General features: G+C 27.8%; 1 protein-coding gene across 6 annotated transcripts in view; it reads right to left on the bottom strand.

Moving 5' to 3' along the window:
* Positions 1-3,254: 3,254 nt before the first annotated feature.
* Positions 3,255-26,377, bottom strand: part of LOC107455989 (regulator of G protein signaling 2) — a 177,294-nt gene continuing 154,171 nt past the window's right edge. For 4 of the 6 annotated variants that reach the window (XM_016073744.4, XM_016073743.4, XM_016073742.4 and 1 more), the window contains 4 exons: positions 8,812-8,897; positions 7,839-7,975; positions 5,608-5,771; positions 3,255-4,564 (listed from right to left, as the gene is read on the bottom strand). In XM_016073744.4, the coding sequence (XP_015929230.2) occupies positions 4,382-4,564; positions 5,608-5,771; positions 7,839-7,975; positions 8,812-8,897 (570 nt within the window). In that variant the 3' untranslated portion in view covers positions 3,255-4,381. Of the gene's footprint in view, positions 4,565-5,607; positions 5,772-7,838; positions 7,976-8,811; positions 8,898-21,929; positions 22,774-26,377 lie in introns of those variants that run through there. The other 2 variants (XM_087154237.1, XM_087154238.1) reach the window with 2 other exon arrangements.

Consider the following 26,377-nt stretch of genomic DNA (forward strand, 5'->3'; position numbering starts at 1 on the left):
ACAGCGGATTCATATCCACCAGCCATCACCCGGTTTATCTCAATGGAAGGCGAACGCTCTATCCCCTGAGCCATCGCGGCTTAAATATTAATCTGTAATTCCTAATGTGTATAGAAAAGGGTTTTAAAAACTTATATTAAGAGTAGTCTATTATGTAACACTCTGTATGTTGTGATAAGAGCATATAAAAAATTTAAGTCCAGTTCAGTTTTTCTCATAAGAAATTTTATTCTTTGAAACTGAATTAATATACAATTTAATATTCTTAAATCATAATAGTTGTCACAGTAATGAAAACATAAAATTTTTGAATTTTATAAAAGAAATGATGGACAATGATAAATATTTAGCTTATTTCAGGAATCAGTGATTTCCATTTGTACAATATTTTCAGTGCACATTATTTTCCTTGAAAAATTTCAAAATAATTTATTTCGATTAAACACTTCTGGTGAATTTTTTATTACACAATTACAGAAACAGTTATATTAATAAAATAAATTTGTAGCACAATTACGAAAGAAAACAATTTAACATGCAATATTACAATATCCACGAAATTCGCTACATATGTTTCTAATTTTCATTTCAGTGGATTATAATTTTTTCAGCATTGCATAACAAAATGAAGTCAAGTAAATTAATTCCAATTGATATCAATTTTATCAATTAATATATGTCGGTGTATTTACAATAGCACATATTTCCACACTTATTATTGTACTAGCACAAAGTGCGTCAAACAGAAGTCTCACTAATATTTACATGCAATAAATAAAATTTACTGTTTCACACAACTTTTTATTTTGGTCACAAAAACCACGTCTAATAACTTAAATAAATATACACATGTTTACAAGATATATTACAAAACGTGGTAAGCTGTTGAAAACGTAAGACAAAACAACACATATATTTATATTTATTGATAAATATTACACACAAATGCAAGATTTATTCAATGATAATACTTTTGGAACTTTTCATCACTTAGTATAAAATATGAACTCCAAACAAATGAATATGGTGAATATGAATACGTCATATATGAGGATATAACGATACGTATGAGGCGTTTCGTTTCAAATCCAAATCAAATCATTTTTACAGAAACAAACTTTTCCATGATTTTGTAAATTGCTTAAGGTGAAAAACACCTGAATTCAACTATATACTTTTCCTAAAATATGTTAAAAAATTATATAAAAAAAAGTCCAAAAGATGTCTTGGTAATTTTTAATTATTGTGAAAAAAAAGTGACGAAAAAAAAATACTTATGTAAAATTTTTTTTTTATTCAATTAGAAAATATTTTAGATAACGTGAGTTTTCTTTTTTTCGAAAGCGAACAAATTAAAATTTGTTTGTTAATAAACTCTGTAAAGTATGTTTTAAGTTTACATTCAGTTATATATTTTTCTTAAAATATGCTAAGAAAACCAAATAAAAAAAACCGAAAAGATATTTCATAATTGTTAAAAGTTTTGAAATAAAAACGAGACAAAAAAAGACTTTTTGTAAAAAAAAATATTTGGGAAAAAAATTGCATTCAATTGGAAAATATTTTAGATAATATTAATTTTTTTCGAAAAAGGACAAATTTAAACTAGTTTGTATTAAATTCAATTTTAAATTTATATTTAATTAAATTTCTTTTTAAAGATCCAATTCTTTTTAAACAATCATGGATCTCGTTCGTCCACCAAAAATGTAACAAAAACATATTCAAAGTACATGGATAAAGATTTTTTTCTTTCATTTCTTTATTAAATTTCTAAAACTGGTTTGAGCTATGCTTGAAACCAAACGTCGCATAAGTTGTTCATGAAAGTCAGATATATTTCAGTAGAAAGCTTTTTACCATTACTTTCAACTCCTAAAAGCAATATAGTGAATAATGCATAATTGCAGCATTGAACATAATTTGAATATATTAAATTTTTTAAGATATGTTTTTAGTTATTAACACTGTGAACAAGACTTTCAAGAATCTAGTTTTTATTCATGAAATCACTTCTTTTGTTCAACTGTTTCTGCTAAAATAATGAAAGCCATTGAGTTATTAATGAACCAACAAATCAATTTTCACAAAATGTTCCAGAAAAATTTCTACCATTTAATTATTTTCCAAAAAAGTAGAAAATTCAGAAAACCCATTTTGTAACTAAATATATTAATAGTGTTTGTTATACTTAGTAAAAATTCACAAGAATATTTTTAAAGAGCTTTTAATCATGTTAATAGTGTTATGTTATATTCAAGAAATGCTTATTATAAGCGTATTAAAAATCACTTATTAACTCGCCAATTTAGTATTCTATAAGGCGAGTTTAACTATTGACATTTTTTCAAAAGGAATTTTTGAAGTTATCAAGTTATTTAATGTATACAAAGATTTTATAAAGCAATATGTAGTAATAAAAAGCTATTGGATCTGTTTTAGATATGTGTTATATGAAAGCTAATATTTAAATTCTGTATTAGATATTTATTTTTTATAAAAGACACTTAAAGTTTAGATACGAAAATTCTATCAGAAAACCTTCAGTTCTAATTTTAAAGCTTAAGCAGATAATTATTTTAGTTTTCAAAAGTGGAAAATGTATAAAACCGTATAAACGCTTTTCACATTCTAAAGTTCGTCAACAATATATACAAACTAATGCTTTTTCTTAAATTATGTTTTAGAGAAGACTTGAGTAAATGTATTTGAAATACACTTTTTCACTAATTAGATCTTATATCCTTGTTGAAAAAAATAGTAATAACTGAAGTAATAAATCAATTCATTTTAAAAATTAAAATACAATAAAATTAATCATTGTTTATTATAATTACCATACCTTCATATAAGGATAAATTTTGTGTAATTTCAACTTCACTTTCGGTATTCGATCGTAAGGCTAAAATTATGCACCAATTTTATTTTACATTAATATATGTTTTATATAAATTCTGTTAAACTTAATTAATATTAAATGACAAAAAATTAGAATGGTGCAATTCATTTACTAAAGCCTCATGCTTTTATGACATAAAAGCATGTTTTTTAATGGTGTAAAAAAGATTCTAACTGAACTCTATATCATCACGGGGTATCAAAATTAATTGTATAAGAGCCAAAACAATAATTCAGCTTTAAATTGTAACTTATACCGAAGAAAAATAATTAATACAGCTCAACTAAACAGCCAAAGGCTCACGTTTTTATGACTTAAAAAGCATGAGCATATGAAGTTATTTTTAACGGTACTGAATTCTATATCATCTTATTATCACTATGTATAAAACTTAATTGTATAATTGCCTAAACAATCATTGAGCATTAAACTGTAACTTATGTCGAAGAAACACAATTAATAAGGTGCAACTCAATATCCAAAGGCTCATGGTTTTATGACATAAAAGCACGGACATGTGTATGTTTTTTTCATGGCATGAAAATAATCTTACTCAATTCTATATCATCACGTGTATCAAAGTTAATCATATAAGAGCTATACATTCATTCTGCATTAGACCGTAACTTGTGTCGAAGAAAAAACAATACATAGGGTGCAATTTAATTACCAAAGGCTCACGCTTTTATGACCTAAGAACATGAGCATATGTATTTTTAACAGCATAAAAATATTCTAACTGAATTCTATATCATCACGGTGTATCAAAATTAATCATATAAGAGCCAAAACAATCATTCAGCATTAAGCTGTAACTCATGACGAAGACAAGCATCTTCTACTGTATTTTTTAAGAGCACACACATTGCCTTTAAGAAAATACATCATATAAATAATACATATGTCACATGAAATAATGTACAGGCATCGATGCGATCTACCATATTATGAAAACAAAAGATCTTTAGATCTTTCAATGAGATTTCCAAAAAGAAAAAAAACATCAACAAAAAGATAAAAAACCTTGTTCTACTAATCACTCTTAGGATGTTTAAACAAAGTGCTAAATGATGAAAAAGAATTTTATCATAATATTAATTATTAAGAAATATTTAAACTTATAAATAATTAAACTAACGTAATTTTATAAGGATAATGTAAAATTCATTTGTAATAAAAACTATTTCGTTCCAATTGAAAAATAAGTTGAATAAAATAATATTCTTTTGAATTAACTGGTTAGCTGTCATAACTGCATATTAAAGCAAGTGGATAAAGACGTTTTGAAAAGCTTCAGAAAAAAAATTTTTTTTTTTGAAAAGTTATTTAAAAAGAACATAGATATGAGCATAAAATAATACAACATTAATAATACATCCTAAGAGAGAGCTTGAATAAGATTTTTTTTTAAATACTCAAATGATGTCAGAGTTCCAACAAATGGGAATGTTTGAAAAGACATTAAAGACTGTTTAAATGTCTTCAACTAGATGTATGAGAGTTTCCTTGCGCCAGGTCTGTATACAGATCTGATTGCAGAAACCTGACGTAGGCGTCCTGTTCCATCAAACCCTGTATCCGCCTTTGAGCGCAATCGAAAGACTGCCTATCTGGGTTTTGGAGGTGGGATTGAATGTCGATGCGAATAGAAGAATCCAGGTTTACCTACAAGGAAAAAAAATTATTTTATTTTCGCCAAGTCAATTTAATTTGATAAGAGAAAGCTTTCAAAATTTTCAATATGTTTACAGTTAAAAATATTTTTACAAAATTCTTCAAAAAGCTTTTAAAATGCGTATAAAGCTCCATACCTGTGGCGTCATGTGCGGGATATTTCATAAAACGTTATTAAATTAGCTAAAACAACTCTAACTTTTGTCAACAAAAAAAATTACTTCGAATCTAACATTTGCATCAAATTAACATCATAATACACCACGTAATTGTGTTCTAAAATATTTAGCACAATTTACTAACAGTAAAAATAATGTGCAACTTAGAAAGTTTCCATATATGATTTTGTTCTAATGGAATTAAGGTAAGGAAAGAAAAAAAAATATTTAAAAGCAAACGATTTTTTATAATAAATGGCGGATTTCGTTTTAGAATTTTTTATAAGTTATAAAAAACTAATTTAATAAAATAAAATATAACAAGATCTTTTTGGAGTAACAAATTACTATATATAAAATATTTTTAAGTTATACAAAATTTAGAAACTAATTTTAGCTATGTTAGCAAAACCTATGAATGCAAAGACTGTAGAATAATGTGTTACTAAAAAATATCTACAAATTGTTTTGTTTGTTTTTGTTTCGCGTATTACTTCATGCAATAGAATAAACTTATGGAAAGAAAAGAATATTTAAAAGCAAACGATTTTTTATAATAAATGACGTATTTCCCTTTATAATTTTTTAAAAGTTAACTAAAAATAATTTAATAAAATAAAATATAACAACACGTTTTTGGAGTCTATTATAGACGTTTATTGCATAGAAATATTTTATAAGTTACACAAAATTTAAAAACTAATTTTAGCTTTGTTAGCAAACCTATGAATTCAAAGATTTTATATTACTTTAATATACGAAGCAAGATTTTTAAGTTGTATTGTATCATTAAGTAAAACTAATAATAAGCAAATTTAAATTTTAATTAATTAAATTCAACAAATTGAAAAGCGCATGCTTTAAATTTATGCTTACTTCTTTTGGAGCAGAAACAGCTAGGTAATCATCATAAATTTTCTTAGCTTTTGACGCTAATTTGTTTACTCTACAGCGTTTGTAATCTTCACAAGCCAACCAAAAGTCTATATTTTCATCACTAAACTCACGTGAAAGAAATGCTCGAAACAAGGACAACCCATCTAGAGAGGAAAAAAAAAAAGAAATTTTAAACAAAGTCTAAGACAAAAGTATTTAACAAGGAAGGACTATTTGCTTTTGTTTATTAACATGCATTTAAATATATAGGTAATTGAAATTTCATTTTATTTAATGGAATGATATTAATAGATGTTTGTTTAGTCCCGCAGTGGACTGATCGTAAAGACACGGTTCAAAGTAGAACACTGAAGTCAAGCCTCACAGGCTGCAAACAGTAAGCGAGTGGAAGACCACCTTGATCAGCCTGCGTAGGAACCAAGGGTGTGCGGCATCGGTCCTCGTTAAACTGATCTACCGTAAAGTGCTCGACTTCGCGCGCAGGTCGTCGGGTTACCAAAGTATGGGAGTCATCCCTTATGCATAGGATCAAAATTGCGATGGCATATCTTCGAATCATCCTCAGGGAAGTTTCCTAGACAGTTGCCAATAGCCCATTGTGCAACAGCAGTGTGACGTAAATCAAGTACCTGCCTACCTAGATGTTAGTTTAATTTAGCAAAATGTGAAATGATTTTTAATGAATGATTTTAATCCGAGCATTTCTTAGAGATTTTTAATCTAGATTTTCTTTTCGCCAAATCCGGTGAGAAAAGTAAAATTATTTTACAATTAACTATATGTTGTTTATAAAATGGGTGATAAATTGAATGTGGAAATAATAATTAACTCAATTCTGAAAATGGTATAGTTCGACTAAAGTTGGAGTTTTAATTTTTTTTTCTAATAAATAAAGCACACTTTTTTTTCTTCAAAATTTGATATTTTCAAAATGAAATAATGAGTAATTTTTTTCTTCAAAACAAGTAACGTTAAAAATAATTCAAGAAAATTTTTAGAGCAACAAAGAGAAATCCCCTTCTGGTGCTTTTTGGTTGGAAAGTGACTAGTTCTTTTTGAAAAAAAAGTCAAAAGTGCTTTTGAGCAAAATTAAGGTAAATATTGTCTAGAGAGCAATCAAACATATCCTATCTCTACCGTAAAGTATTAAATTTCGAAAAACAAAAAAATTCACTAGAAGTAAATCTGTAACTGAATTTTTATATTTAGTTAATTGATAATTTATTGATTCTTAGTTTCATTTCGAAGAATGAGGAATAATTTTAAATGAAGGCTAGTCAGACATTTTTTGCAGATTTTAGTCTAGATATTTCTAATTTTCACCAAATCATGCTAAAATAGGAAAATTATTTTGTTAAGTAACTATCAGTCATTTCTGGGATCGGTGATAAATTTAGCTGTTGAAATGTCTACAAACTCAATTCTTGAAATAATCATAATTAGATTAAAGTTTTAAATTAAAAAATAATGAAGAAAAATGTTCGAGCAACTTATAGAAACTCTTTTCAGGTGCTTTTTGGAATTCTTGAAATAATCATAATTGGATTAAAGTTTTAAATTAAAAAATAATAAAGAAATATGTTCGAGTAACTTATAAAAGTCTTTTCTGGTGCTTTTTGGAATTCTTGAAATAATCATAATTGGATCAAAGTTTCAAATTAAAAAATAATAAAGAACTATGTTCGAGCAACTTACAGAAACTCTTTTCTGGTGCTTTTTGGAATTCTTGAAATAAGCATAATTGGATTAAAGTTTTAAATTAAAAAATAATAAAGAAATATGTTCGAGTAACTTATAAAAGTATTTTCTGGTGCTTTTTGGAATTCTTGAAATAATCATAATTGGATTAAAGTTTCAAATTGAAAAATAATAAAGAACTATGTTCGAGCAACTTATAGAAACTCTTTTCTGGTGCTTTTTGGAATTCTTGAAATAATCATAATTGGATTTAAGTTTTAAATTAAAAAAATAATAAAAGAAAATTATTCGAGCAACTTATAGAAACTCTTTTCTGGTGCGTTTTGGAAAGAAACTTTTTTGTAAATGGGAGATGCGTTTGAGCGAATACAATGTAAACAGTGTTTTGAGAGCAGCCAAATATATCCTGTCGATACCATAAAATGTTCCATTTCGTTAAAACAAACAACAACAAAAAAATGCCCCCGGAAGCAAAGAACAGCGTATAAAAAGAAATATAAACCATTCCTTACATTTGCTGTTTGTCAATTCTTGAAAGGATTCTGCCCATTTGTGTGCTTCCTCAGGTGTTGGTCTGACAGATGGTTGAAGCGAGCTATCTGTGTGCCTCCTACGCAGGAAACTTAAGCGCATCTTCATGTCTTGGGCCCTGCAGAAACAAAACAGTTTTCTGTTTAGAAAATACAAAGAAGATAACAACTCAAAGATAAAAAAGCGACAGAAAAAACAGCAGTACAGAGGAAAAAAAAATAGCCAAAACTACCATGTTTCTAACTCTATGGGAACACGAAAGAGCTCGGTAATTTTTAATGATCGCTTTGGAAATGATTTTGGGGAAATTAACAATAAAATATGGTTTTATGATAAGTGATAAAATTTGGTAATTTTGTTGTGATACCTTAGTGCATGGAATAAAAACAATTTGTTCGGTACATATATTCTGCGTATAGAAAAAAAAAAAAACCATTTATTACGTATAAAAGAATAAATTGTTTTTATTTCGTTAAATTTACTTTTCAGTTTTGTATTTCTTACTAAATGTGTGGTAATAAAAATTATAATTTTCAAAACCAGAATTTCCGGTCAACGTTTATAAGTTAAACGGAGAAAAAAAAATTACCAAATGACGGGTTTAAATTCTAATTTAGTAATATGGGAATAATTTTTTAAGATAAAAAAAAGAAAAAAAAATGAAAGCACTTTTTAAATATAAGGAAGAAAATTTTTAGTAAAATTAATAAGTATTTGTTCGTTATTTGTATTTTTAAAACGTTTAAGAAATCGTTATTTAGAAATAAGTTTAGCCAATACCAAATATAAAAATTAGTTTGGACATACAAAATTGTTTTTCGAGCGAAATAAATCATATTAATGTTTGATATAATTTCACACAATGCAACTGGCATGTCCTTGGTCATGAAAAGATAATACGTAAAAATTGTCACTATAAAAAATTGCTAACTTAAAATGTCTCAAATTACTTACAGTGTTTTTCTGTTCTTTTTTTGCTTTTCGTCTCCATCGTCGCGGCAACACGGAGCCGAATCTGCAGATTTGGTTTTCGTAACGGGCTGTAAAGAAAAGAAAAAAGAAACATTAATTTATGAAACATGTTGTTACACGTAAATAAATATTAATTACACTGCTACATAAGCTTAGGACCATATAATTATAAAAAAGAAGGTCGTAAGATTTAGTAAAAAATGACCGTGACAAATTACCCGTGAAAGAGGAAGTACACAAGTTAAAAAATTCATGAGACAAAAAATTAAATTAAAATGTATGATATTATGCAATATTTATTATTTATTATGTAATATTTATTATTAAATAAATTTATTATAACATTAAATGCACCTTAAGAGTTTAGAGGTAATATTAGCTGTAATCAACAAACTTTTGAAACTTAACAATTTTTTGAAAAATGTGTTAAGTTTCAAAAATAAATTTTCATAAATATCTTATAATATTTTATTCCTTATCAATATTTTACAAGAAAAAAACATCAATATAAAAAAGAAAGAATACGCAACATTTTGTTTAATAGTGTAGTTTTAGAAGTCGACGGCCTTACAACATTTAAGAGACAAAAGATTTCAGTAATGTTTACCATTTACTATTGATTAGTATTTTATGATTTTTATTATTATATAATTATTTATTATAATGTAAATAGTAATAGTTTAGGTAATTTTTATAATCGCTAATTTTGAAATACAAACAAGTATTATAAAAAAAATCTGTTACGATTCGTGCGATGCAAATATACTGATTAGATATTATAAATAATTATAAAAGGTTTCATTAATCATTTCAAAAATATTTTAAAATTTTTTTTATTAATTCAAAAGAATTAAAAGCAACTAATTGATTCCTATTTCATTTTTAATCAATTAACAAAACTTCTATTAATATGCAAATGTGAAAATATTAATTCCGTTTTCTAGCTACAGAATTATTCGATACTACATGAAAAAAAAGTCAAACAAAAAACGTGATCTCACAAAAACTAATGCTATAGATGCTTAAAAATAAAAAAGCATAAAAAGTAAAAGTAATAATAACCAACTTATATAAATAATGAAGCTTTTGAAAAGGTAGAAAAGTTTAGGCTAATAAGTTTTAAAGCTTATCTTTTTTAACGCACAAGCCATAATTCAAAATTATTGATCTAAAATTAATTTAGAAGATGAGATTTCTTTTAATTTTCCATGCTCGGAATTCTTTGAAAAGGTATTAAAAAGTATTTTTTGCATTCTTTGATGTTCTTAGAAAAAAAAGAATTATGTTAGAGAAAAAAGAATAATGTTCTTAGAATTATAAGAGGCTTAGTAATAAAACACGAATGATTATTCAAATTTTTTTATGGATTATTTATCAATTATATTTCAACAATGTTACCCTTAAACACACTTTCAAAGAATTTGTGACAAGATATTAAATCTATTCAACATAATTGTAATGAGTTTTATTGAGTTCAATAAAAACAGGCTGACCTAATTTTTGTAATTAAGAATAATAAACTCCATTAAAAAAATGACTTTGATTATCATTTTTACAAGAAATTTTTTCTATTTCATTTATACATAAATAGAAAAATAAATTTAGTCTTTTTTTATTAATAGTGTTTCTGTCATAATCGCACAAATTACTAATCTATAACTTTCAGGTGCAAAAAAACTGACTATGTAACTAAGTCGGTAAATAAAGATAAAAGTTGATAAAAAGTTTTATGACAAACTCATGCCTATATGTAGAGTATTACGATAACTGATGCATATATGTAATGCAATACGATAACTAATGCACTTGTGTAGGATGGATATGTGTAACGTGTGTAGTTCAAAACATTTCCTATTCTATAAAAAATACCCACTAGACACAACCAATCGACAAATACCTAACAAACTTTACCTGATTAAAAACTTCCTAAAAGAAAAAAAGAATTTTTCCAATTTTTGTTGGCAATTTCTTGGAAAAGGGAAATTTTTTTTCGTTTTTCGTTAACAACTTTTCGTTTTATATTTCAAATCACTTTTTCTTCTTCTCATTCACGCCTGTCAAGTCTTGAAAATGGGCGCCTGTTTCTGATCACTCGAAACATGTCAATTGTTATATCCTATTAATATATTTGAAAAGCGAACTAAGTTTTTTAACAGGTAATAATCTCACCACTTCAGTTTCTTGGGAATATTTATTTAACCTAACAATCCTATTTTCGGGCCGGGTTAGCCTGGTCGGTAGGGCGCTGGGCCCATGTTCGAGAGTTCGTGGGTTTGAACCCCGCCGGCCGAAGACTCCCCGTGTAGTAAAGTGACTGATGCACGTTAAATCTGTCGAGTTGCAAAAGTCCTCCATGTTCCCATAACAAATCAAAACCTCTGGGGGTACTGAATTGGAGATCGATCGTTCTCTGATTCAGGTCAAAATTACGATCTGTGGATGAATAAATGGATGTATGAATGGGTCCGCCTTACAAAGGGTGCTACGTATGGTGTGGCAGAAGTCGAATTCTTGGCCATAGATGGCGCCACTAGAAAACAAGAACATTCGCACCTGCCTAAACAGGCATACGTCAACAATCTTATTTTCAAATATTCTGAAATTGTTTAAAAATCTCGAAAAGCGACATGACCAATTGGATTATATGGGATTTTATCCACTTGAATGCTGAAGTCATAAAAAATACAGCTTTATAAATATAATAGGACTTAGTTCAATTTGGATATATAATTATTTATACATAAGAAAGATGCGATGAAAAATTGTATCGAATTAAAGCGTGTTATATATGCTATTAGAAACGATAAATAAAGAAGGAAATACATTCGATAACAAAAAAGGACTTTTCCCCGCAGTATTGATCTCTTCCATTCTATTTTGGAAACGGGAAGAAAAAGAAGAAAAGAAAACGATAATTTCCGTTCTATAGCGCTTCCCTACAGAACTTCCTCATAAATAATTTATTGTTTTTGTGACAATACGAATCACCATGGGATAAGACAATAGATAAGTCAGACTTGTTTACTGATGGAAGTATAAAGAGTACACAGGCTGAAATAAAATTAATCGCAACGTATGATTTATGTATGTACACAATTACATTTAATGGGGGATTGATTGTAAACAAAAACTTAATATGTTTCACAAAAAGCCTATCTTTTGCAGTGACAATAAAAAGGAAAAACAATTTATTTATTTAGAACCCGAATAACAATATTTATATCGAATAATTTTTATTTATTTATTTATTTATTTTTTTAAATATTATTTTTTTTGTTGTTTTCTAAGTTTCTTATAAAATTGTATGCATAAAATTAATTTTATTTGTTCTGTGAATATAGAAAAATTAGCAACTATTTTTTTTTTAAAAGAACATTTTGTAAGTTTCTTATAAATTTGTAAACTACGAAGAAACTGCTTCAACTATAAGATTTTAGCCGAAAGAATTTTATTTCATAAATATCTTCATCTTCTAAAATGACCTTTTTTAAGCTAATTAAATAAATAAAATGCTAGAATGTGTTTTTAAAATATAATATTTTATAAAAGTTATTAGCTATTTCATCAAGAGCTGTTTAATTACCATAGGGAAGTTTTATGACGTTTAGTAAGTTTTTAAAAGTTGCTTATGTACAATTTTTACAAATCGTCAACGTAAGCGAAACTATCTTTGTAAAATAAGCGTGTTATAATTATCAACAAATGAAGTTCTTCCGGAACTAAAGAGTTCCGGAATTAAAAGCAGTTTATTAAAGGCTTCCATTGTTTCTGTAATTGTTTCTGGGGTTGTTAACCTTCCATTAACTAATTGCGGAATTGGTTGTCGGGTAACAGAACCTCTGCTTCAAACTTTCAAAAATTTCAGGGATTGCGATAGCTCTATTTTTCGCTCCAAGTAATCGTTTTATCATAGTTAATGAATTCTTTTCTACCAACAAAATTAACTTATCTAATTCGTAAATTAAATAATTAACTGACGGAATTGTTAAACATTTAGTTCTAGAAGAGAATTCAATTCCTCCTTGGATGAGGTCATTGACTTCTATTATGTGTTTGAGTTAATAACATTCTTAGAATTAAAATTCTCATTTATGACAATTCAAACAAGCCTTGAACTTTTATTCAATTTTGGCAATCATTTCGTCACGAAATTTTGTAATTCTTAACAAAACAGGATTCTCATAAATATGTAATGAAAATGCTTTCGAACTCGTGTGTCATATCAGTGCATTTTGGCAGTTTTAAAATGCCTTTAACTATAAATTTTAAAATTGTTTGCTCTGTATGAAGGGATGGTACAGGAGTCAGCGCTAGTCAAGCTGTTTTTCTGCTTCGTTCTTGTTTACGGTTGAGAACTCGTTCAAATACAATCATTTTATGTAGTTTTCCTAAATCAATTGTGTTAACCGATATGTTGCATTAATCTGAATGCTTTTGGCAAATATCGTATTCTCAAACAAGTGAAGATAGTAGTTTTCACAATTTGACGAAATATCTGCTTGGGGCATTGCCCAGAAAACTATTTCACCCTTAACGAAGAATTTTGAATTCCGTGAATTTTGAGCTTCTATTTATTACAGTGATCTTATTTACGCGTCATGCAGTTAAAGTACGTCATCATTTCCATGTATAGAATGGCAGCACAACGAAACATCTGTTTAAATGGTTTGACATTAGAAACGCGAACTTCTTTAAATACGCTTTTCTATGCACTTTGTGTGCATTCCCAAAAGAACCCAGCGGCATAGGATTTTGGATAAGAAAGAAATAAATTTGAGGAAAATGTCGTTTAACTGTCAAGAAAGGACTTCCTGCCGATAGGACTTGAGAGCACTGGGCTACTTATTAAAGCTATGATCATAAAGTGGGCGGATTTGAAATATGGAAGAAGATTCAATTGTGCGGATAAAGACGTCATACTTTAAAATTCTGAGAAAAATACGAAAAGAAGAAAATTATTATTTAGGAATTGATTTTATTAAGAGGTTTTATATGCAATGTTAGTTTAAAGTGTGCAATATTTCCTGCAATGAAGAACTTAATTACGAGCAGATTTTGTAGTAAAGTTTCAAAGGTAAAGTGATTAAATGAAAATATGAAGCGTCATCAAATATTAAAACTCAAACACTGATAATATGAATCAGCACAGAGAAAAAAATAGATAAAATTACCGTACTGGATAGTAAAGATATTTCAGCTAAAAAACATATAATTAAATAAAACTATAATATCCGGTGTTTAAACTATGGTAATAGTTTCTGTTCATATAGTAACGGTTGACCGGAAATTCTGGTTTTCAAAATTATAATTTTTATTACCACATATATAATAAAAAATACAAAACTGAAATAAGTCAGTAAAATAACGGAATAAATGGTTTTTATGCCATGGTCTTAGGTGTCATAATGAAATTTCCAAAATTTTACCAAGAAATTTTATGTTGGTTCATTTAATTTTAAATCAAATTTTTCTTGGAGTACCAATTTTTTTTTGGAAATACAGATTATAACACAATATTTTATTGTTTATTTTACCAAAATCATTACCAAAGTGTTTCGGTAAAAATTACCTTACATTCTAATGTCCCCATAGAGTCAGAAAAACGATAAATTTTACCACATTTTGGTAGATTTGACGATCATTTTTTTTCTCAGAGTGCATAAGCCATATGAAACAACATATTAAATATTTACAGTTTTATAACATAATAATATATTTAGCTTAAAATGTGCACCATTCACAACTAATAACAAAGTTCAATTAAAGTTACTAATCAATACATTTCGTTATTAATTATTTTTATCTTTTTCCTATGTTACATAGTATTGAACAGTTATAATTATTTACGGCTAATTTTTAATTATTGTTCAGTTTTAATTATTGTATATTTTTAGATTGTTTAACTCTTAAATGTTAGTTAATGTCAAGTTTAATCATTGCATAATAGTTTAATTTCATAAAAAATAGTAAAAATAATAAAATGTGAAAAATAATATAAATAATAATGCATAAAAACCATTATAATTAACAGTATATATAAAACAGTAAAACATGCATAATATGTAAAAAAATATACTAGTTAAAAATATGTAAAAAAATATAAAGCATGAAATATAGAGTAATGTTTTAACCAACATTTGCGTCAGATACTCATTTAAATATTTTAATTAGCAATAAATATTAGCGTTCAAGTAGTGATTAAACCAATATTATATAATTTATTGAATAATTTCATTGAAGTATCGTTTTCAACTTATAACTGGGAAATCGTAAATAAAATAGTTTCTGCAGAAAAAAATTAAATTATTGTAATTATTTCAGAAATCATAGTAACTTTAATTTGTAAGGAAACTCTATCATTTTCTTCATTATTTATTAACTTAACATTATGAACAGAGACGAGAGACGGTAGTTGAGATGTTAACAAGGTTCATATAATTGTGTTTATATTTGAAAAAAATGAATAATATTGTTAACATCGTTTGAATATAAAATTTCAAATGTGACGAAATTATATTTTTAAGTTCATTGAACTTATTATCACTTAAGTTAACGTAAATTTCCGATGAGACAGAAGGTTAGAAAATGAGCTATGCTCAACTGAAATATCAGCATAAAATAAACACAATTTCCTTCTTCAGCAAAAACACTTCTTATAAGGACGTAAAATATGCATTCCGCATAAAATTTTAGAGTGAGTATCGGAGAAATATTCAAATTTTTATTTGCAATTATAATGAAACATAAAGGAAGAAACTTTCCATAAGAAATTTCTGACAGAAATTGCGGCTATTGTGTTTCAGAGTCAGTAATGCTTCTTAACAAAAAGCTTTATGCATAAAGATTTAAACAAATTGTGGAGTAATAAAACATAAAAGGTTACTTACGGTCAACGGTAAATTTTTTTTGAACGCGTATTATATTTTGATGCTCAATTATAATACAAGATAGAATATCAGAAACATTTTAGCTTGGTTTAAGGTATGGTTATTAAAAATGACAAACAATGTAAAATAAATAATATGCAATAAAATAATACGTTTTAATAAATTTTTAATTAAGTTGAAAAAAAAAACACACAACAGAAATGTTGCTTTTAAGCGTAAGATAAAATAAACTAATAATTAGGTGAGACAGAAAGTATTGATATTTTTTAACGTTATATTTAAAAAGACAATTTTTAACAATATTTTATTTTTAATCAATGAAGTAAACACCTTGCTTCATCTAGAATGCAGATTTTCAAGCGGAATCAATGGAGGTTTTGGCGTAAAATACCTAGAGATATCATTTTGGACATCATACAAAAGTTTTCAAATCTTTTACTCCTCAGAAAAGACTGTAACGATCGGAAAAAAAATACGATGGCGCAATATTTGGTCAGTATGGTGGATGAAGCAGTTCCTCCCACCCAAACACGTTAGCGGCAAGTAAAGCAAAAAAGAGTGTTTAATATCACAACATGACATAAATAAATATCGATACTTCATGGTTTATAGAGATATTTTAGCAGCTAAATGAAATTTATCAATATTCACGATAATATTGTTGTAGATAATTATATTAAATATTTACGATATTATTGCGTTAGATAATTCTCGCTGTCGATCATTATCACGATATTATTGTATCTGATAACTATCACATATTCAATATTTATCGTAAAACAAAATATTTACAATATATTGTCATATTTTGTCATCGTTATCATGATGCTAAACAATATATTTCAGAATATATCTCTAAGCTCTAGCAAAAAGCGATAACACAATAAGAACACTAAATATGCTATTTTAAAAATAGATGTAATGAATATAGAATGAGAATAAATATAAAAAATAAGTTTTGCACAATTAATTATCATTTCTAAGACCTTAAAATCCCTTCCTTGTTTAATATAACTCGCTCCCATAAGTGTAATCGATAAACTCTTTGCGGAAAGTATGTTTTAAATGTCGTGTAATCGATATGATCTTTCATCGATATGGCGATCTTAACTAAATAGCCCGTCAAGTCTCGCTTTATGGATCACAAATTCCATCAACTATTATCATGAGGTCGAATTTCATTATCAAGTGTATCGACCCACTATTTCGGGTACAAACCGAACAATAATTTTCTGACATTTTCCTACACAGAATAATGCAGTTACTAGATTAATCTTGTTTCAAAGACTGCCACCTCAAAAGAACCGATCGATATTAAAGGGTAATCAAAATCTCGGTTAAGCAAAACAAGTGAAAGAAGGACATTGAAATGTTAAGTTATCCATTGCTTTTTCTGAAAAACAAGCTTCCTTTTGGCTTGCGAAATGTTTTCAAAGGTACCGAATTTTTTTTATTTATTTTCTTCATGTCCTGATAAGGCGATGAATGAATGGTTTTCCACTAAGGAGAAAATTGAATCAATATTGTTCGGAATGTACGCCGAAATAATCATAAACAGAAAAAAAAATCTTTTAAAATAATGTTTTCGAATATTTTCGGAAACATGTACACTGAGAAAAATGTATGGTCAATACTACTTGAATTTGGTAAAACTTACCGTATTTCTGGCTCTATGGGAACACCAAAAAGCTGGGTAAATTAACAATAAAACATGTTTTTATAAAATGTGGTATAATTTGGTAATTATTTCATGATACCTTTTAGCATGGCATGAAATCTATTTAATCGGTTAAACTAACTTTTCAGTTTTGTATTTTTTACTTAAAGTATGATAAAAAGAACTATAGTTTTGAAAACTGGAATTTCCGGAACGGAATATTATATGAACGGAAAAATTACTGAAGGAATGGTTTAAATAGCGTTTATTTTGATTTTATTAACCAGAATTTTTCTTTTTCAGAAATGTAATTACCATATCGTGCGATAATTTTGCCAGAATTCTTTTTCCCGAGCATAAAACTTAATAAATTTAATTTATTAAGCTGTTAATAGTTGATAGCAACTAATAAATTTCATTTATTAGCTGTTTAATATTTTTATAAAAAAATAAAAGATTTAAAAAATAGCATTTTCTGTTCTGAATAGGATTTGGAAGTTCAGCGCTGAAAATATAAGCTACACATAGCTCTTCAGTTACGGGATAGGCACCCGCGATACAGATTTTAATTGGCAGAATAACTTAACGAGGAAAACTTAATACACAAGACAAAAACCCCATTCATTAAAAAAAAAGATGAAGACTAGACCTTAAAACATTTTCATAAATATATTTTAAAAGTTTTAGTCAAAAGGTCATTAAAATGTGCACCTAATTTATACAACATTAATAAAAAATATTTCACGCATTTCGGAAAATAAATATATTTTTTTCAGTGGAAATAATTATAGAAAATGACATATCCAGTCTTAATAAAATTAATTTATTAAACATATTAATTGATTAAACATAAATAATAAAAAAAAGTTCAGTATTAACTAAACAATTTGGTGCAGAAACATTTATACTGTATTCTTGCTTCATTTTCATACTTTATAAATAAGCTATGCACACGTAAACTTGGTAAATAAACTTTCCGACAAATTTTTTTTTCCTTTTCGCCTTCCAATCTTTCTTTATTGTTTGGATCAAAAGAGCTTCAAGTTACTATTTAACAAAGCTTTTTTATTGTGTGTGCTTGAGTTTTGTGTGAAGTCTGGTATTAGGTTTAAGCTGAAAAACCCTTATTATTTCACCTAGTCAAAAGACTAATTACTAGTGATATCAAGGTATCCAGTTATGTTAATTTTAGCGACTTTTTCATAGACTCTTTTTTATTATAAAATGTGTCAAGTGACACCGATATTTCGTTAGAATCTATACCTAATAAGAACATGAAATAAGAGTGTCATAAAGAAAAGTGTTTATTCTTTTAAAATAATGTATTAAAAAAAATATATCAAGGGGTAATTTTATTTGGTTAGCAAAGACCCTATATTCGTTATGGTGAAAATTATTACTCATAAGGAGAATTTTTAAAAAAAATTGAGAAAGCTTTTTTGAAAGTTAAGATTAAAATATTTTTAGAAAATATTTGTTAGATATACAGACTTATGAAGAAAAAAAAAGCTAAAAGCTATTATAACGGTATTAAAAAAATATTTTTTTATAAATACATAGTATAAACATGGACAAAAACTTTAGAATTTGGATTTGATTGTTCATGGAAGGAGTTTTAGTACATCGACTCTTAAAATTGAAAAGATCAGCAACTGTGAAAAGTATAGCCATTTTTACTGCATTATTTAATTTCCTAAATTTATCACAATTAATTTTAATATTTAAAAATCGAGTGATTCATAATTTTCACGAGGCAGTAGTTTTTAAATTTAAGAACTCGAGTGCAAAAATTAATGTAATTATGTTAATTTAAGGCTAAATTTCCTTCTTAATTTAGCTTAGAGGTATATATAATCCCATTTTAAATAATTATATGCCACATAGATCAATGGGGTAAATATTCTACATTTAATTAAGCGTATGATTATTAAAAGGTGAAGATTTTGTGTCTATTTTGTTGAGATCATTTATAATTGAAAATAATGAGAAATAGTCGCCGAAATGAAATTTTATCCATTAATGGATTCTTTTTTCTCTCCGAATAACGTATATTCTCTTATGGTTTCCCACAAATGCCTTGAATGGTTATCATGTTTCAGCAGCGCATTAAACTATCGTAAACAATTTCCAACTGAGACAGGTACAAATTCACGAGGCATGTTTGACACGTTCAAGAGTTGAGCTATGGCGGAAACTGGCGGGGAACCAAAATTCCAACGAAGAGAATTTTTCAAAGCTGTTTCTATTTAACATTTTGCTCAAAGGGAAAAAATGTATTCTTTAAACATTTAAGCAATACTTGCAAATCGCACATAAAATGTTTTTGCAGTATATAATGCTGTAAGGTATAATTTTATAGTAATATAAAAGTACGATATAATCATGGTACAGCAAACAATATTTAATAGAAATTAAGAAACGGAATCCTCAACAAAATGCTTCAAAGGCAAAGGACTGTATTTGCATTACTTGTATTGCATTACAAACGAACAATCTACCCACATGGTGGAAGTGAAGTTAATAATGTCAAATTATGAACCGGCTTGTAATTTTGAATTCTAAATAAGAAAACATAACTACTCGTAGGTTAAGCATTGGGGACAAAGTCAATTTCGTGCACGGAGAAAAAAATTCTGTTAAAAAAAACATAATCCTTGCTAATGAAACAAAAACCTAAGGTTTTCCAAACATTCATTTGGTAATTTTTCCGCTTATATGGTATGGGTTAAACGGAAATTCGGGCTTTCAAAATGCAAAATTCAAAAGTAAATTTTACGAAATAAATGATTTTAATGCTATGCTGTAAGGTATCATGACAAAATAACCAAATTTTATCGCCTATTTAAAAACCATATTTTATTGTTAATATTACTAAAATCATTACCAAAGCACTTCGGTAAAAATTACCGAGGTTTCAGGAGCTCCCATAGAGTCAGAAATATGGTAAATTTTACCATATTGTGGTACTTTTGGACTATAGTTTTTTTCTCAGCGTGGATGACTGACAGATTTATGCTGATAATGTATAATCTATTTACCTTAAGACTACTTTTCATCAGCGCTGTTGCCGGTGCTAGCCGGTATTCTCCCCCTTGTTTTTTTTTTTTTTTTTTTGCCAAAAAACCTTGTTTTTCAACATGTTATTTAATGAGAAATTTGCGCATTTAGGAGAATGCTTAAAAGCAAAGAGCTCAATCGGTTTTGAATCACTTTCAGAATACAATGTAAGATCAAGGAAAACACCGATGTTTTTTTTAAATGATATTAATTTGGAAAAATAATGAATTTTCAATCAGTTTTATCAAATTATTAAATTTACAGAAAATGAGAAATAATAAAATAAAATATACATTTAAGTTAATTGAAACAATATATCATATTTAATGATATCATTCTAGAAAAAATGAATATTATTGTCGTTTTGTTTTTAAAACAAAACAGCTATGTTTATATAAATCGAGTTCAAAATCACAATATTTAAAATAAGTTTATCAATCGTTTGATATCTATATTTTACTAATGCATTGACGTAAGTTTCTAATCTTCATTCAATCCTTCTGATTATTATGCCATCATAGATAACTCAAACAATAGGCAAACAGTTCAAATTATTTTTTAGTATTTCGCTTCATGAATAACAACGAGATATGAAAAAGAATTTTTTTAAAGAACGTACTTCAAGAGAACGATCGTTTAAAAAAGTGACTTCTTGACTTTAAAATGATTCTGCCAACCCGATTAAAATCTAGTCATTTTGGAGATAGATATCTCCGTATCTTTGAGGTAAGTACAATCGCCAAAGCGCCAAATGGATTTTAAATTTCAATTTTTTTATTAAATACAAAATATAAAGAGGTTTGCCTCAGGGTGGCAATGGGTTATATCCTTCAAGTTAGTCCCTTCTGATGTTTTTCTTAAATTTTTATTTTATTTAATTGTTTATCACTGGCAGCTTACGAGTAGTTGCAAAAGCTTGGGGATAACTTTGGCGCAGATCACGACACAGAAATTTCCCCAAGAAATGGATTCGACAAATTGTACAAACAAATGTAACATTTAGTACAGTTAATAAAGGGTTTACTGTAAGTATACTTACTCGCAGTAAGTATATTTTCTTATTTATTTACATATTTGTTATCAGCGATAAAAATTCGATCAATATTAGATGTGCCACTCTTAATGTTTGACTCTGTAATCGTGCACTCAGAAGACGGGAGAACTCCTGTACTAAATACATGGAAAATTTCGCTATCGTTAATATTTTTTTCATGATACTACTGGACATTAGGCTTGTAGAAGATAAATGAAAACTTAGAAAATCTAAAACGGAGACAATTGTCTATAATTGATTCCTCAGTGCACAAACATAATCCACTGAAGAGTATGAAACGAGGCTTTGGCCAAGACGGATAGAAGATTATATGCGAGAGGGTTCATAAAGTCTCTGTTTCTTCGTATTTATATATTTGCTAATAAGTATTTTCCATGAAGCATAAAGTAGCAGTCAATATCAAAATGAGTTCAAAAATAATTTGCAATCTGCAAGTGAATCTTACCTTCACACCAAATACAAGTGATTTAGTCAACATATTAAAATTCTTCATGTATGTAAATCCAATTTTTTTTTCAGTCACTTATTCAAATCCACTTTCTTTAACGAATGAAATTCTAATCCAATATTGTTTCGAAAGGTTATAACAAACACTTAAAGGAAAACACAGAAAAAAAGCACAATATTGAGCACAAATTTCAAAACTCACTACATCTACAATCCAAAATCCAGTTTAAAATAAATGATCAAAGTAATAATTCAAATATCATGAGAGAGCGATATTATCAGCGTGCTCAGATAAAAGAATTTTTATGCATTTATCTTCCTTTGCAAAGCGCGTGCTTTTCCTATTAGTTTGAAAATAATTTGCAATCAACAAATCTTACCTGCATACTAAATATGAGAGACTTAGTCAACATCATAAAATTTCGCATGCAAATCCAGTTTCGGGTGCTAATTCTAACCCACCTTTCCTTAACCGAATGCAACTCTAATCCAATAATTTTTTTGAAAAATAAGAACCAAATTTCTACAAAAAACACACAAAGCACACAATTTAACAATCCAGGCTAAAATCCAGGATCAAAGTAATAATCCAAACCGACAAATGCGAGTACAAAAATGCGAGTGGTGATATGATGAGCAAGCTTAGATAAACCAAAAGGAATTTTTATACATTTATCTTCGTTACAAATCGCATAAGATCGCGTGCCTTTCTTTTTCTTTATTCTAATAACTATATCAATTTTTTTTCGTCCGTTCTCACAATCCGATCTGGTGTGATTTAGTTTCTCGAGGTTCCGTCATCGCCGCATTCCTTAAGTCTTGGCCAGAAGCCAGACTGTTTCTGACAGAATTGTCAGAATCTCCCAGTGAGCTCGGGATAAATTATTTTTCTTTGATAATATGCATCTTTATTTATCTTGCAGATAAAGATAATTTGTGTACCATTCGAATGGTCCTGGATATTGTTCCCGTTGAAATATTGCAAGCGTCGAAAATGGGGTTTACGTTTATGTAGTGCAATGGCGATTTAAAGATCTCTGTTTGGAGGACCAGTATTAAATTACGTTGTGAGAATATTCAGCTCAATGTTTGACTACGATATAGTACTTTTCAGGAGTAACACTATAATGTATATTATTTAATTCCAAAGAAAATTATGGTTTAATTTAAGTCAAAAGACGATGCACTTATTTATGTTTCAATAGATGGTACAACCGAGAATCATAGTGAGATATTTTACACTGAGAAAAAATGTATGGTATAAACAACCAGAATATGGTAAAACTCACCGTGTTTCTGGCTCTATGAGAACACTAAAAGCATGGTAATTTTTATCAATAATCATTTCGGTAAAATTAACAGTAAAATATGGATTTATAAAATTTTATAAAATTTGGTAATAAGTGTGGTGAAAATTAGTTAACTTTATCACGGCATAAAAATTACTTATTCGGTTATTATTCACATAAAAATATTTATTTGATTACTTTTCAATTTTGTATTTTTTACTAAATGTGTTTTAATAAGAGTTAGTTAAGTATAAATGTGTAGAATAATTTTAATTTTACTAAATGTGTAGCATAATTTTCGAAACCAGAATTTTCGGTTAAACGTCACCATACGAATGGAAAAATTACCTAATGAATGGTTTAAATATCGTAGAACTTGCTTATATCAAACATAATTATTATTTTTTATCAGGAATGTCATCACCGTATAGTGTAATTTTACCAGAGTTCTTTTATCCGTCGACTTATTAGAGATTAAGGCTCAGTCTAGAACCAAATATGCTTTTCTACTTATTCAAGATTAAGGTTCAGCCAAGACCATATATAAAGTTTTATGCATTCTTGAGATTGTAGCTAACCTTTCATTAAAATAATGTTTTTTGTTAGCTTGAGATTGTTGTTAAGTCTGCACCATGATAAGGTTGCAAAGAAGCCCACATAAAAATGGCTCGAGAAAAAAAAAAAAAAAAAAAACTTAGCTTCAAATTTTTTTTTTCTTTCCAAAATGAGTTCGGAAACTTTTATTTTTAAATGGAACAATATTTCGCTTAACTTTCAATTTATTTCGTAGTAATAACTTAACAGTATGCAATGTATTTATATATTTGAAGCAAAATGTGAGGTGTTTTTCGTACTAGACCAGTGTTTCCCAAAGTGTGGTACGCGTACCCCTAGGGGTACGGGAACAGTTTAGCGGGGGTACGCATTCGTAAGCAAAATATCTTGCAGCAATAGAAAATTTCAGAAAATTTTATAAAAACAAAGATAGCCATGAAAATTTATGATTACGTATTTTCCTATTGGCTATTTTTTGCAAAGTTAATAGTTAATAATTAGTGGTGTCAACAGCCAGTTGTGATTTTTAACTTTTGTGCAATTTTTCTATAGTAAAAAATACATTCATTTTTTTATTATGGTACACAGCGTTACGAAAAATTTAGAAAGGGTACACAAAAGTCATAAGTTTGAGAAACACTGTACTAGGCGAATATAATAATAGTCTTAGTGAAAATATCGTTATCACAAATATTTTTAATACTACTAATACCATCAAGAGAAAAGTAAATGCATGACCTACTTAAAAACTGATTTATATTTAAGAGCTAAAAAGATCCTTTCATTAATAACTATTAATGCGTATTTAGAAGATTCTTCAGAAAACTATTGCAGTTTTAGTGTAAGGATATTTAATTAGAATTATTGCTCTTGAATAGTTTTCTTAGTTTCAGAAATTATCACTAATTCGGATGATACAGTATTTATGTTCCCACAGAAAGATATCTTTGAAAGTTTCTTAAGTAGTTAGCCATTTTCTTTTTTCAATCTCTAAGAACTCAGCAATTTAATCTGTTTCATCCTTGCCGCCACCTAGATGGGATTGCTTTAATTAGAAGACAATTTTTTGTTCTGTTTCTACCATTTTGCGAATGAGGAAGTGCGCTGCATCAATAGATATGGAAAATTAAAAAAAACATCTTTTTTTTTGAAGGTTGGTGATCTAAGTGTTATTTGAAACAAATGTTTGCAAACATTTGATTTGTGTAAATGAATATCTTGTCCTTTCATGGTAGAAAACCATGAAGGTTGCATAATCAAGCGAAATGTAAATAAACTTACCATTGATAAAATAGTTCGGCGTTTATTTCCCAACATTCTTTGTCGCTTAACTCATTTAATACTGATTTCTTTATTTTAAGCATTTGGGACATTCATGAACTTAATAAACAAATATTAATCTGATCTTCTATTAAAAGAACTAGAAATGTAAGTTGAAAGTCAGAAAGATTAAAAAAAATGAATCAATAAACAAATAATTAAAAAAGATGATTGTTTAATGATAAGGAAATTTCTTTTTATCTCTGTTAGCGTGTTAAAATTTTAAACATCTAGCAGTACAATTGATTCAGAACACAGCGGAATGTCGCGCCGATAAGTAAACCATCAAAGGAGTAAAAAATAAATGAATTAATTAAAAATTTTTTTAAATGCAAATATGATTTGTCACCATTAAAAAGAATTTAAACATTTATAGTATAACTCTCAACACAGAACCAGCAGTTTGCTTCATTTCAGATTACAAACTATACTTGCAAAATATAATTGCTTTGTTTTCAGTGGCGGATCCAGCGCGGGGGGGGGGGTCATAGGAGTCATGACCCCCCCCAAAATAGAATAAAATAAAATAAAAATAATAATTTTCTAAATAATTTACAAAAGAAATTAAATATTTTAAAAATTATTTAAGGGGGCAAATACACCTAGGTAGGTCGGAAAAATCGATTTTTTTCTCCATCTAATTATGTTCTTCACTGTTTCAAGAATCATAATCCAAAAGATTAAAACGAAATTCGTCATAGTTATGTATTGTTCATTATGAAAAAATAAATCAGAAGACTAGCATTAAAAACCCTAGTTTGTTTTTTTTTCCAAAAAAATATTTAAAAAAATTTTTTTTTTATAAAAAAAATTAATTGTGGGGGGGGGGATCTGAGTCTATGACCCCCCAAAGGAAAAATTTCTGGATCCACCCCTGTTTGTTTTAACTTACAGACTAATGCACAACGAGCAATTTCATTGTAAGTGATACATTTTTCTACAATACTTCTCAGATTACATTAACAAGCTGAGTTCTGGTAAAATGTATTGACACTGGGTACGTTCATGAAGTTTCATGTCTAAGCTAGCTTACGTTTAAAAAATTTATGAAATAACTTTGTATGAAGCATCACTATTATATGAATTGCGTTCTAAGAGTTAGCTCTATCAATTTGAAACGGAATATTTGGCGAGATTTAAACTCAGGTTATGCCAGACTATTGCACGGTTCATGTAACAAATGAGATTACATCTGACACGCTATGAATACACAAATTCATCAAAATGCATTTTCCGTTACCCTTAGGGGAACAAGTTTAGATCATATTGCTGTAAGTTATTT

This window comes from Parasteatoda tepidariorum, chromosome 10 (assembly GCF_982258835.1).
Source record: "Parasteatoda tepidariorum strain Cologne lab strain chromosome 10, Ptep-v5.0, whole genome shotgun sequence".
NCBI lineage: Eukaryota > Metazoa > Arthropoda > Arachnida > Araneae > Theridiidae > Parasteatoda > Parasteatoda tepidariorum.